The sequence below is a fragment of the Cebus imitator genome, unplaced genomic scaffold (assembly GCF_001604975.1).
Source record: "Cebus imitator isolate Cc_AM_T3 unplaced genomic scaffold, Cebus_imitator-1.0 Scaffold0, whole genome shotgun sequence".
Classification (NCBI taxonomy): Eukaryota; Metazoa; Chordata; class Mammalia; order Primates; family Cebidae; genus Cebus; species Cebus imitator.
In genome coordinates this window covers 6781983-6795834 of record NW_016107315.1, presented here as the reverse complement: position 1 = coordinate 6795834, position 13852 = coordinate 6781983, and the positions used below count along the sequence as shown (strand labels likewise).

The following is a 13852-nucleotide window of genomic DNA, read 5'->3' as shown; positions in this document are numbered from 1 at the left end:
AGCTCTGTCAGCAGACAGAATTTTCTGAGATGTCAGTGTTGAGACCTCTAGCACATCACCACAGTGCTACTTGGATCTGGGGTAAGGCCATGGGGTGCAACAGTGGCACAGCGGTGTCTCAGCTCTAACGTGCCAAGACTGTACCTTGTCCTGCACTCACTACTGTTTTTCCAGGAGAAAAGGCCCACAGCCCATCTGTTCTCTGCTCATCCCCATCCCTCAACTGGCCTGCCAGCCCTGGGGGAAGGATGGGGAGAAAAGATGGCATCCTTCCCTTCTCGCAGCTCCTCAGAATGGCTGGCATCAGTCTGGGGTTCCAGCTCAGTGTAGGGCCACCTCCACCTCTGCTCACAGCCCACAGCTGAGCAAGGGCACTTTGCCAAGAGCAGGGTCACTCTGGGCAATGGGAACTGGCCCTCTCACAGGTCAGGCCAGGCAAGGCCATGCGTCTGGAGACTGCAGCACCCATCAGGGCCAAGGGAGGAGACCAGAGGAAGGGTCTAGGGACCCTATGGTGCTTCTCCCTCAGAAATGGGAAACAGATGTGACTGGAACGGCACAGCCTGTCCCCAGCTTCTGCCATGCCCTTGCAGCCTCCTCCTGCCACTTGGCTGAAGGGGAAGCAGGCAGGGAGGGGTAGGAAGAAAGGGTAACGGGCAAAGCCTGCCTGGCTAGGCACTCAATCTCGGAACCCAGCCAGGCTTTGCCGAACAATTCTGAGCCAGGCATGCCACTGGCCATCTGTGTGCTGCAGTGATCGGTTTGCCAGGCAAGGATGCCTGTGCTGGAAGAGGGGAGCACGCTGCCCATGGCTGCACAGCTGGGGAGCACAGCAGTTGCTTCTATGCTCATCCAGGTGGCAGGCCCTGGGGCCTTACCTGGATGGCGGGCACTAGGGTGAAGTAGCCAATGAGGATGATGCCCAGCTCCGTGGCCATGTTCTTCATGATGGACCAGCTCTCGCTGCTTAGGCCTGCAGAGGGCAGCAACAGGGCACAGGGCAGCACGTGGCTGCTCTCTGCAACATGACTCACACGACCTCATGGGCCTCGGAGTGGCAGAGGCATGGGGAGGGCCACCAGCTGTCTGAAGCAGCCATTCCACCAAAGTAACCCAACCCTCAGGACCCTGCCAATGCCCGGACTCTAAGGTGCTGTCACCACCACACAGCTGCTACAGGGAACAGGGGGGTTCGCAGCATGGAGTGTGCAGGGGAGAGCTATAACCATCAGAAGACGGAAGCAGCAGTGTGGAGACGAGAAAATGTACAAGGATAGCCAAGTGCGCCCCACTCCAACCACATCTAACCTCCGCATGTGGTTCTTGTCTGGTCTGCACGGGCCAGTATGACAGTGTGCCCACCAGCCACAGGGCAGAAACACTTGAGAGGTGGAAAAGCTGGTTGTGTTCTTCCTCAAGCCCCTTCCTGTGGTGAGCCCCGATCCCATGCTATCACACTGTTGCATGTCTAAGGCTTGGAGCTCCTACTGGGTAAGGACCATTTCGCCCCATCTCTTCCTAACTCCGTATCCAGCACAGAGCCTGGCCTATCACAGAGGCTTACAGAGGTTTGCTGGATGAATGGACGGCCTGCCTACAGCCTCGTTCCTCACAGACACAGGTGACAAGGAGGAAGAGGCTCAAGCGACCAGACCTCCAAGGCTAGGCTCTCCCTCTTCTCATGTTCCCTAGAACCCCAGATCCTCAGCTTCTACCAGCAGGGCCAGAGGGGGCTTTTCTGGCAGCTGTGAAGGCAGCAGATCCAGGGGCTTGGGCCTAGTGTGCTGGAGTGAGGCAGTAAGGGAAAATACTAGATGCTAAACTCCCCAGACAGAAAGCCACCACCAAACACAAGCCCCACCCACAGCTGAAGTGCGGTGGCGTGATCATGGCTCATTGCAGCTTTGACCTCCCAGGCTCAAGCAATCCTCCCACCTTAGCCTCTTGAGTAGCTGGGACCACAGGTGCATGCCACTATGCCCTGCTAATTTTTGTATTTTTTGTAGAGATGGGGTTTCACCATGTTGCCCAGGCTGGTCTCGAACTCCTGGGCTCAAGTGATCCACCTGCCTCAAGTGATCCATCTGTCTCAGCCTCCCAAAGTACTGGGATTACAGGCGTGAGCCACTGTGCCCGGCCTGGTTTGCTTTTTTTGTTTGTGTGGTTTTTTTTTTGAAACAGAGTCTCGCTCTGTTGCCAGGCTGGAGTGCAATGGCACAATCTCAGCTCACTGCAACCTCTGCCTCCCAGGTTCAAGCGATTCTCCTGCCTCAGAGTCCTGAGTAGCTGGGACTACAGGCACGCGCCACCATGCCCAGCTAATTTTTGTATTTTTCAGTAGAGACAAGGTGGGACCATGTTGGCCAGGATGGCCTTGATCTCCTGACCTTGTGATCCACTCGCCTCAGCCTCCCAAAGTGCTGGGATTACAGGCATGAGTGGTTTGCTTTCTTACAGATATATGAACCAGGACGAAGTACAGTCCAGTGGCCCCATGGCTCCTCAGGGCACACACTCAAGAGCTGCCAGGGTCCAGTGGCCCACTACGTATTATGCTGGAGGCAAGAGCAAGGGACATTTCAGAGACCCCTGTTTGCTCACAGAGTGTTAACAGCAAGAGGAACGGGCCCCTCTCCAGCCCCTCCTACAGGCCCCTGCCCACTCTCCCACTGCATTACCTTGGGCGATCCGCAGCTTCACCTCCAGGTCTACCGGGGTTGAGACCACAGACTTGGTGAGCACCAACACATTCTCTAACCCAATAACCACCACAAGGTAGGGGAAAATCTCGCTGGGGACAGAGAAGGAAAAAGTGAGGGACAGTGTTGTGGTGGTTCTCAATAGGCTTGTGCCCTTGGGAAGGCTGTGGGGTGTCCAGCCTCTCACAGAGGCTGCGGAGTGACTCCCACAAGCACTGGGCAGAAACCCTCCCCTGTCCACCTCACCCAACAAGGCCTGCATCTACACAGCGCCCAGCTTTCAGGCAGGCTCCAGAGCCTTGCTGAGGGGCCAGCAGCCGTCCTGTCTCTAGCCATCCGGCATGGGAGGGCTGTGCAGCACCACCGCTAGACCACACTTCTCCTGGCCCTTCCCAGAAGACCGCTGGCTTAAGACAATGACTGCTGCCAAGACCCACACCAGGAACTCTGGGCTGACCCCTCACAGCTAAATGAAAGGAGACGAAGCCACCCTGAAGACCCACTCACCTTTGCTGAGAAGCCATGTGTGGAGAAGAGAAACTGTTCCCACAGAAAGCTCTACCAGCTGTCTGAGCCCACCCTCCCACACCCCCGCGGCAGACCCTGAGAAAGTCCATGCGTGAGGAACGCCCGCCAAGTTACACCCTGCAGAACCTCTGCTTTGGAGCCGAAGGAAGGGAGGGCCCTGTGGAGGATATGGCAGACAGGATCGTGGAAGGGTAGTGTTTAACACTCTCAGGCTCAGGAAAGGGAGCAGGTGTCTAAGAACAAGGAAGTTACCAGAAACAAAACACAATGTCGCTTTTCCTATGAGCAGCCTGATGGGCCAAGGTTGGGGACAGGCCAATTCATAATCCATTAGTAACCACTAACAGACAGGCAGGTGGACCTAGCCAGAGCCAAGATCAAAGCCTGAGGACAAACCCAGGGAAGGGCTTCCAGATTAAGACTCAGAGAGGAGTGGCAAGGGGCAAGTGGGAAAGGCGACAAATTACAGTGTACTCGTATCTTCCAAAGAGCTTCCTCTAAAATGACCTCTTTCATTAGGCACTAAAATGTTCTAATCATGAAAAAAAAGAAATGTTCTCTTATCTGTCTCACACCTTCAGTGGCTTAAGCCATCAAGCTGCGGTGTGTATATAAAATGTTTAAACACAGACGCACATATCTAATTACACACATGCAATACATACTCATGTATACACATAAACACACACATACCAACACACCCCAAATAGACATACTCACCCAGCCCATAAATATATATGTTTGTACATATGACACTAACTATAGCTAGATACGTATGCTATATACACACAGGTATGAATGCCGGCCAGACAAAGAGGAAGAAAATGTACCTCTTAAATGTCAAAAAACGACAATGTGAAGACATGAGTTCACAGCAAACATCCAGTCCAGGGAAGGCCAAGTACCCAGAAGTGCAAGGCTCTCTGGCCGGCGGCCCAACCTGTGGCCGTGGAGCCTGCTGGGGACCTACCCGCCATTGAGGGTGGGCGTCAGGCCGAAGAGTGTGCAGAGTCCCACAGACATGAGCAGCGAGCTGAGCACCGTGACCACAGCGGCCAGGGCCAGCCCCCACTTGGACTTGACCATGTCGATCTTGCCTGGAGGGCAGAGAGGGCACATTAGGGTGGCCCCTCCCCCAGCCCCCAGCACACAGGGGCTCCCTAGAGTAGGGTACCTTGACAGTAGAGGAAGGGAAAGCTCCTGATTTCACCAAAACAAAGGGACAGACGCAAGCACTTCCCACTGTCATGAACACAGCACACCTTTTAGGAACCCTAACCCAGGAAGGGGCTGAATGTGGAAAGAGCCCTGGCCCCACCCAAGCCCCTAAGACCCTGCTGGGGGATGAAGCCCTAGCTCTGGCAACCACCAGGTGTGTTCCTATATCTCTACCCGAAGCCACCTCCAGAGGCAAGGAACCAGGTGACATGGAAATGCCCATTTAGCTTGGAGAAAGCCCCTGGCCTCCCTGTCATGAACCTACGCGTGGATATAGGTGGTCACGAGGGGGATGAGCTCGGCGACACCAATCTCCTCCTTGAAGTGGACGTGGACCAGGCTCTCCGCCCGAAGGCTGCAGTTGGGGCTGGGGTGCAGAAGCATCAGGCGGGCACGCAGGCTGCCCAGGAACCTGGTCAAGAGCAGGGTGGGGGTAGATGGAAGCGTCCCTCTTGGTTCCGGGCGCAAAGACAATCCTGGACAGAGGGTCCATCAGGACCTCCCTCCCGCCCCTGTGTTGGAAGGGAACTTCCCTATGATGCCTGAGATTCTCTATAATCTCCAGGGGTGCTGGGAAAATCACAAAGGGGACAAAGTTTTCTCAGGAGCTCCTCCTACTCCTTTCTCAATCTCCCCTTCCCGATCTACTACACCGCTCTTGATTGCCAGGAGAGCCTATCAGAAGCACCTCAAGTGCCTTTGCCAGCTGGGGAGCCACCTGCAGTGCCCCACCGGAAAGGACTCAGGCCATAGGGAGCTCAGTAGTAACCAGCTGGGGATGCCTGCCCTAGGCTCGAGAGACCAGAGGAGGCACCAGGACACGGAGACTGCCAGCCCCGCCTTAGTCCCCTACACTTAATCAGCTGCCAGGTCACCCCCATTAAAATGTGGCAGACAGCATCATTTAGTCTAAGGGATATAAACATTTCAACAGGAGGCCTGGAAACTCTCCAAGTTCCCAGGGGGGCATTCAGAACACTCTAACCAGAAGAGGAACTACTCAAAACCTCATGTCACTCAGCAGACCAGTCAGGAGCCCAGGGCGCTCTCAATCTTACTTGGCATGGTAGCGCTGGAAGACCAGGGTGATGGTATAGGAAACCATCCTCTTCCTGGTGTAGAGGCTCACCCCACTGTACTTCCCGGGAACACCAAACAACAAGTCTGCAGGCAGAAACCAGCAGGTACTGACAAAGAAATCACAGCTACTGCAAAGCCAACAAGGACCCCTTTTTCACCCCCACCCCAGGAAACAGGGTAAACTCTGATCCGCCTAAGTGCCCAACAAAAAGACAGTGACCAATGGGCACCCTTACATGTCTGAAGGGAACTTTTGCCAGGGCTACCTTTGAGCGTGGCTGACGTCTGCAGGGTTTTAGGCTCGTGCTGGTGGATGGTCCCGATGATGTCAGGATCAGCATGGAAGCGTTCCCAGTCATTCTGCCAGAAATTCCCAGGGGACAGCAGCAGGCATCCATGCTCAGGGAGTAGGTTCCTGAGCTTCCTGAGGCCTGGCAGCAGGTCGGTCACTTGCAGACACAACTCCTCTAAGCTCCTGGTCCCCGAGCTATGCAGGAGACAGGACAAGGCACCTGCTATGTCTGCCACCAGAGGGCAGATCCGTTGTACTTAGGGGACGTCTTCTGTCTGTTCTTCAATGCCCCATATTTGCTCTGGTATCCCCAAAGAGCCTGACGATTAGGGCAGCAGGGCAAAGTACTTCCAGGTGGCCAATAACCTAACCGTGTCTGACTTTCAAAGTGCATGTGGGGCCCCAAAGCCCATCCCTTCTGAGGACAGGCAAGTGTACTACGGGAGCATGCACAACCCCACCCACTAAAACACCCTGGCCAATGCAGTGGATGACCAGGGACTGGGGTAAATTAGGAGCTTCATTTAGTTCATTAAAATATTTGTCAATGCCACTAGCTAACTAAAACCTGGCAGTGATGCAGCTTGCCAATTACACACATTGTATGCCAAGGCAGCATAATCCAGAGTCTCACTGCTAGGCAGGGGAGCACGATCTGGGCTGGGGCTTCAGAAGGTACCCCCAGGTAGAGCTTGCTTCTCATCAGCAGAGACACCACCATTACACACCATAACCCAAAGGCAGGAATCCATGCCAGTCATGAGTCAGCTCAGTGGACACGGAGTGCATCTGGGATGTAAGGATGAGACTCAGGGCTGTGTGTGTGCCACTGGCATAGGTCCAAGGGCAATGCAGCCACCATGGACCCACAAGGATGCTGAGAAATTCAAGGCTGGCTCACCCTCCATCCTTCTTGCTTGTTCTATTTCTGCAAAGCTGACTGGCTCACTGGAGTTACAGTGAGGTCCGTAACTTTCCCTTTAGTACAGAATGGGACTCAGGGAGGCCAGGGACTCTGGGAGGGGTACCTGTCTCTCAGCACGTGGTTCCGGATCTCCTCCACCAGCTGGAATGCCCGGGACAGAGGTGAACGAAATACATCTACTGCCAGGAGGTTCTTGTGCCAGGGAAACACTGAGGACTTCACAAATATCTGCTGTACATAAGCCACCGGCGCACCCACATACTGCAGAAAAAATGAGGGAGGGGTGGAAAGAGCAGTTCAGCACAGGAGGAAGAAACATGATCCAACTCAAGGCACTGAATGGGCATCTGAAATCATGGCCCAAAGAGTTTAAGAAACCAATGACTAATAGAAGTTCTTGAGTTTGCAGGATGGCAGATAAGAAACAACTGGCTGAAATCCAAACACTGCCTCCACTTATGAGATAAAAGAACTGGCTGAAATAAGCTGGAACCAAGATGGCCGACAAGTTGTGCAGAATGAGCCTGCCGATGTCACAGCCTGAATTGCCACTGCATATTTCACTAACTCCCCCAGAATTTGCACGTGGGACCCCATGAGGTGGCATGAAGAGATAACTGCATGCTTAAGGACTTTCCAGACATCCCCCTTCCTTCCACCAATCATCTGCTAATCCCAGTATTCACCCTCTAAACCTTTTCTAATAAAATTACTGCCTCTCCTGTGTTCGAATCCTAAAAAAAAAAAGGAAAAAAAAATTACTGCCTTAAAGCCAGCACAGGGAGGCAGATTTGAGCTGGACTCCTGTCGCCTAGGGAGTTAACCTTCAATACAAAGCTTTTCTTTTCCCTGAATCCCAGTGTCATAGTATTGGCTTCCAGCACATTGGATAGTGAGCTCCTTTTGCTCAATAACACATCTACTATGGAAAAAGCACTGTGGGACCAGGTGTAGGCAAACTATGGCTTGTAGGCCAAATCAGGGCCCACGCCTGTTTTTCTTTTTGAGACAGGGTCTCCACTCTTGTCACCCAGTCAGCTCACTGCAACCTCAATCTCCCAGGCTCAAGCAATCCTCCCACCTCAGCACCCCCACCCCCCAAGTAGCTGAGACTAGAGGTATGTACCACCACCATGCCTAATTGTCAAAACTTTTTTGTAGGGACAGGGTGTCACTATGTTTCGCTTGAACTCCTGAGCTCAAGCAATCCCCCCGTCTCAGCCTCCCAAAGTGCCACACCTGCACACCTGGCTAACTTCTTTTTTTTTTTTAATACTTTAAGTTATGGGATACATATGCAGAATGTGCAGGTTTGTTACATAGGTCTACATGTGCCATGGTGGTTTGCTGCACCCATCAACCCGTCATCTATATTAGGTATTTCTCCTAATGCTACCCCTCCCCTCTAACTTCTTTACTTTCTGTAGAAATGGAGTCTCACTATGTTGCCCGGGCTGGTTAGCACCTGTTTTTTCACATTCAGTTTTTACTGAAGCACAGACACATCCCTACATTACTTTGTCTATGGATGCTTTCACTCTACAATAGAGAGTTAAATGGTTGCAACAGAGGCCGCAAAGCCTAAATGTTTACTATCTAGTCCTTTATGGAACATGTCTGCTGACCATACCATAAGACTCCATACTCCCCAAAGCATAGAGCTGTCTCACTTGCCCAGGGCTGCCACTTGCAGCAGAGTAGTGGGTTTTGAAGATCGGAGGACCCAATTTTAAAGCACAGCTTTCCAAATGTATGGCCTTGGAAATACTTTTGACGACTCTGGATTTCAATTTCCTCCTTGTGAAAGAGGAATAGCGACATTCACCCTGCAGCATCAAGATGTATGCACACACCACATACGCACACAAACCGTGCCTGAGAGATGAGCAGAAATATTAGCAAGGAACAGTACGGATATCACTTCATCTGACCCCCAGGACAGCCTGATGAGAAGCAAGGAGAGGCTCAGGCATTCAGAGCTTCACACTCCAGGCAGGGTGGGGCAAGGACTCAAACCAAGGTCTCTTCACTAAATACCATACACTTTTCTCACTAGAATCTGCCTACCCTTCAAGAGCTTATCAGGAATGTCAACGACAAGAGCGTTCGCGCACGCAATCTTCAGTGATAGGCATGTCGTGGAGTATCCCAAAACATATGCTGGGTCAGTCACCGCAGGGTCAGGCCCGGGAGAAGGTGAGTGTAGCCATAGGTTAGAAAAGAACAGGTGGGAGCGGGGCAACAGGGAATGTGAGTTGCAAGGGATGCTGACAGCACAGAAGGCCTGAACATCTGCACCAAGGAAACCTGTCAGGGGATAACAGAAATTATGAGGAAGATGACAGGCAGGCTCAGACCGAAGCCTGACTGAGCTGTCAGGATTTTAGTCAGTTGACAAAGCAAAGCCCAGTGTCTCTGAGGTGAAGGGGCAGCCTGATGAAAGCAATGCTCTGGAAAGACTCCCCCAGAGTTGGTGACAACTGGAAACAAGGAAAGACTGCCCACAGACAGTGGTGCACTGTGAGGTGTGGACTCAGGGCAGGGCTCAGCCCAGCTGAGGGATGAGGGAGTGTCTGCACACCTGGGCCGCAGTCAGGAACTCCAAGGGGCATGTGTGTAAACGAAGGGGAGGCCGTGGAGCCACTTACCGATGCCATACTCCAGGTTACAGCATGGGCAAGGGCCAAGATGCTGACCAAGCACAGCAAGTTAATGCCTCCTGGGACCCTGGGCACAAAGGAACAATCAGAGATTTGTGAACTTTATGTCGCTGTGCCTTAGTGAGGACTCTGGGGACAGAAGGCCTCATCCACTTTGTCTTCTCTATCATACTCAGCCACTAGAAGCTGCTGGGAGGCACAGAGGCACCTAGATGGAGCTGGCTGCCACAGCCTGTGACCAGAACAGAAGCTCACACAGGCCTGAGCAACGCAGGAGCACTAACTTGGTAGGGAAGTGTAGGCAGGGCCCACACTCACTGCGCTGAGCTCCCACAATCCCTACTTAATATTCAAGAGAGAAACGGGCATGGAAACTCTGGTATCCTGAGTGGATGATGGAGGAAGTAAGGGTCAGTGGGGCCCAGATGTCCCCAGGCAAAAGACGTCTAACTCCTAGTGTTCATGCCCTTGTACCATCCCATCCCCTTAAGAGTGGGCTGGACCTAATGATTTGCCTATGACGAACAAACACAGCCAAAGTGGTAAGAAATCACTTTTCCAATTAGGTTACAAAAGACTATGACTCCTTCTCCCACCCCGGCCCCCTTCTTTCGGGAGCCACCACTCTGAAACCAGCCACCACATTGTGAGCTGCTCAGGGAAGGCCTATGTGGCAAGGGATTGAGGGAGGCCTTCAGCCAGCACACAGTAAGGAACTGAGGTCCTCAACTAACGGCCTGTAAGGAACCTACATTTAAGTGAGTCTGGAAGGAGATCCTTCCCCAGTTGCCCTTTGAGATGGCTGCAGCCTTGGCTGATAACTCTACTACAGCCTTGTGAGAGACACTGGGCTCAAGGACCCAGATAAGAAAGCCATGGTTCAAAGAGATCATATGAAATGTCCAGAGTCACACAACTGATAGGCAACAGGGCCAGGATTGAAACCCAGGGCTGGGTAACTCTGAACAACGTGAGTTGCATGAAGAAAGACACAGAAGGAAAGGCCTAGCACAAGCAGCGTGGGAGAAGAGCTGAGGTCCTGGGGGCCCCCGGGGTCTCTGGCCACCATGGTTCAGAGCATCAAGCTCCCACCCAGAGCTTCCTGGAAACTTTGTATCCATGCTCACACCGCGACCACAAACTGCAGTGCTGGCGTGGAAGTCTGGCATAGAACAAGCCCAGCCACCTCTGTGGACCTGCCAGCTAGGCCTTAGTATGAGGCTCAGATTTTTTTTCTCTCTCTCCTTTTTTTTTTTTTTTTTTGAGAAGGAGTTTGTTTTTGTTGCCCAGGCTGGAGTGCAATGGCTCCATCTTGGCCCACCACAACCTCCGCCTCCTGGGTTCAAGTGATTCTCCTGCCCCAGCCTCCTAAGTAGCTGGGATTGCAGGCATGCGCCACCATGCCCAGCTAATTTTGTATTTTTAGTAGAGACAGGGTTTCCCCACGTTGGTCAGGCTGGTCTCAAGCTCCCAACCTTGGGTGATCCAACTGCCTCGGCCTCCCAAAGTGCTGGGATTACAGGCATGAGCCACAGTGCCCCGGCCAAGACTCAGATTTTCATAATGAGCCAGTCTTGGGGACCCAGATAGTGCTGGAGACCCCAGATTTTTGAAAAATAGAATCCTTCCTATTTAGATAGAGCAAACTAGAGCTCCAGGTATTTTACCTGTGCACCTGTGTGGGCTCCCTCAGAACAGGATGTGGAGGACTCCAGACACTCAGCTCTTCTAGAGAACAGGCTTCCTGATCCTTGCCTTCCAACACTGGCAGGCAAGGGCTGTGGTGGGAAGAGCAGGCTCAGGAGACCTACCTGAGTTCAAATCCCAGTGCCACCACTCCCTGGCTGTGTCCCTTGGATGATGGCCTCTATACTCTCCAAGCTTTGTTCCTTACTGAAGGAAATCAGAACAAAACCTCAGACCTCACCAGAACACCATGAGGACCAAACAAAACAACTCATGTGAACCATGAAGATCTAGCAAAGTACTGAAAATATATTAGTTTTATATATATCACTTCTATTATCCCTTAAAACTATGATGACTGGAGCTGGTGTCCCAGGCACAATCATTTCAGTCTACAAGTTTCTGCGAGTTCAACACAATGGGTCTTCTACCACCACTGTCATCGAATCATTGCCTCTAAGGGAATGGCTTCCCACTGTCTACAGAACTAAAGTTTAAACTTCACAGCCCAGGATTCAACTTGGTTCTACCTACCATGCTCCAAAAAAAGCCTGCAGATTCACTGTCTCCTAAATAAGCCACACTGCTTCTTTATTCAACAAGAAACCTTTCTTGGGCATCTACTATGTATAAAACATTGGAGTATATAAACTTAGGTGAAACATGACTCCAATGGCGTAGTCATGTAGAGCTCAAAGAAGAAGCTGAGGACATATTGCAAGAGAGCTGAGGAAGGTTCCCTAGAGGAAGTCACATCAAGCTGAGGGATAAAGCCTAAGCAGTGTACTTCTGGTGCACACCACAAGGCAGTACAAGCACATGAAACCTCTCCCCTGTGCTTGACCAGCCAGACATGATCAATGACAATGATAACAATGGCGACAGCCACAAACATTTGTTGAATCCAAGCGATGAACCAGGAACTGTGCTAAATCCTTGCATTCTTTCACTTAATCACAAAAATGACAATGTATGATGTAGGTATAATTACTATCCCATTTTATGGATGTGGAAACTAAGGCACAAGGTGTTAGTAACTTGCCCAAGGTCACAGAGCTGGAAAACATAAAGTCTCTACTTTTTCTGCTTTGCTCTTCATTTCCTCTGGTAAAAACATCCCTGTGCCCAGAAAGAAATGCCTTTCTCCAAGAGTAGCCATGGAGGCCAGTAGTCACCGTGACAACACACGGTGAGCCTAACTCAGAGCACAAAGACATGGCATAATTGACTAGAGTCCTTTCTGGAGGACACGTTAAAGGTATAACTGTAGGGTGCAGCCACCAATCCCACTGTGGAGAAGCACCTTGCAAAAGGGGAGGAGGAGGCCTACATAAAAAGAGAACTGTCTCCAGCATAAAGATTCACAATTCAATGAAAAGAAGTCAAACAACTCAACACAAAATGGGGACATCTGAACACAAATGTCATGAAGGAAGACAGGCAAACAATAAGCACTTGAAAAAGTGACTAAGGTCATTAGTCATCTAGGAAGTGAAAATTAAAATCACAATCACAATGAGATTTCTCTACATTAGAATGGCTTTTTAAAAAATCCAAACAACTAGCCAGGCGCAGTGGCTCACACCTGTAATCCCAGCACTTTGGGAGGCTGAGGCAGGCAGATCATGAGGTCAGGGGTTTAAGACCAGCCTGACCAACATAATGAAATCCCATCTCTACTTAACAATACAAAAATTAGCTGGGCATGGTTGTACACACCTGTAATACCAGCTACTTGGGAGGCTGAGGCAGAAGAATTGCTTGAACCCGGGAGGTGGAGGTTGTGGTGAGCCAAGAGCATGCCATTGCACTGCAGCCTGGGCAACAGAGCAAGACTCCGTATAAAAATAAATAAATAGATACATCCCAACAACTGAAGATACCAAGAACTTTACAGTGCACAGACTAAACCTTAATGTATGGGAATTTTAAAAATAATTTAGGAGGCTGAGGGATATGAAAAGAATGATGCTTCATCTCTGCAGTCCTTCTTCCAAAACCCAAAGTCAACAGTGAAATTCTTTTTTTTTTTTTTTTTGAGACAGAGTTTCACTCTTGTTACCCAGGCTGGAGTGCAATAGCGCAATCTCGGCTCACCGCAACCTCCACCTCCTAGGTTCAGGCAATTCTCCTGCCTCAGCCTCCTGAGTAGCTGGGATTACAGGCACGCGCCGCCATGCCCAGCTAATTTTTTGTAGTTTTAGTGGAGACGGGGTTTCACCATGTTGACCAGGATGGTCTCGATCTCTTGACCTCGTGATCCACCCGCCTCGGCCTCCCAAAGTGCTGGGATTACAGGCGTGAGCCACCGCGCCCGGCCGAACAGTGAAATTCTTAACCAAAGTCCAAAGTGTATTCAGATTTTCTTAAGTTTTTGCCTAATGTCCTTTTTCTTTTCCAGGATCCCATCCAGGAAACCACATTACATTTAGCTGTCGTGTCTCCTGAGGCTTCTTGTAGCTTTGTGACAGTTTCTCAGACTTCCCTTGCTTTTGATGATCTTGACAGCTTTGAGGGGTACTGGTCAGGCATTTTGGAGGGTATCCCTCGACTAGGATTTGTCTGATGTTTTACTCATCATTAGACTGGGGTTATGAGTCTGCAGGAGGAAGATCAGCAGTAAAATGTACTCCTCCTCACATATCAAGGGCACACTCGCCGGGCGCGGTGGCTCACGCCTGTAATCCCAGCACTTTGGGAGGCCGAGGCGGGTGGATCACGAGGTCAAGAGATCGAGACCATCCTGGTCAACATGGTGAAACCC

At 51.3% G+C, this 13852-nt stretch overlaps 1 protein-coding gene across 1 annotated transcript in view; it reads right to left on the bottom strand.

Moving 5' to 3' along the window:
* The window catches only part of LOC108296811 (SREBF chaperone), a 68839-nt gene that overhangs the window by 7617 nt on the left and 47370 nt on the right, over positions 1 to 13852 (bottom strand). The window contains exons 4-11 of the mRNA XM_017519439.1: positions 6846 to 7003; positions 5792 to 6012; positions 5504 to 5609; positions 4711 to 4857; positions 4408 to 4424; positions 4198 to 4357; positions 2679 to 2791; positions 879 to 973 (exon numbers count right to left, since the gene is read on the bottom strand). Of these exons, the coding sequence (XP_017374928.1) occupies positions 879 to 973; positions 2679 to 2791; positions 4198 to 4357; positions 4408 to 4424; positions 4711 to 4857; positions 5504 to 5609; positions 5792 to 6012; positions 6846 to 7003 (1017 nt within the window). The remainder of the gene's footprint in view (positions 1 to 878; positions 974 to 2678; positions 2792 to 4197; positions 4358 to 4407; positions 4425 to 4710; positions 4858 to 5503; positions 5610 to 5791; positions 6013 to 6845; positions 7004 to 13852) is intronic.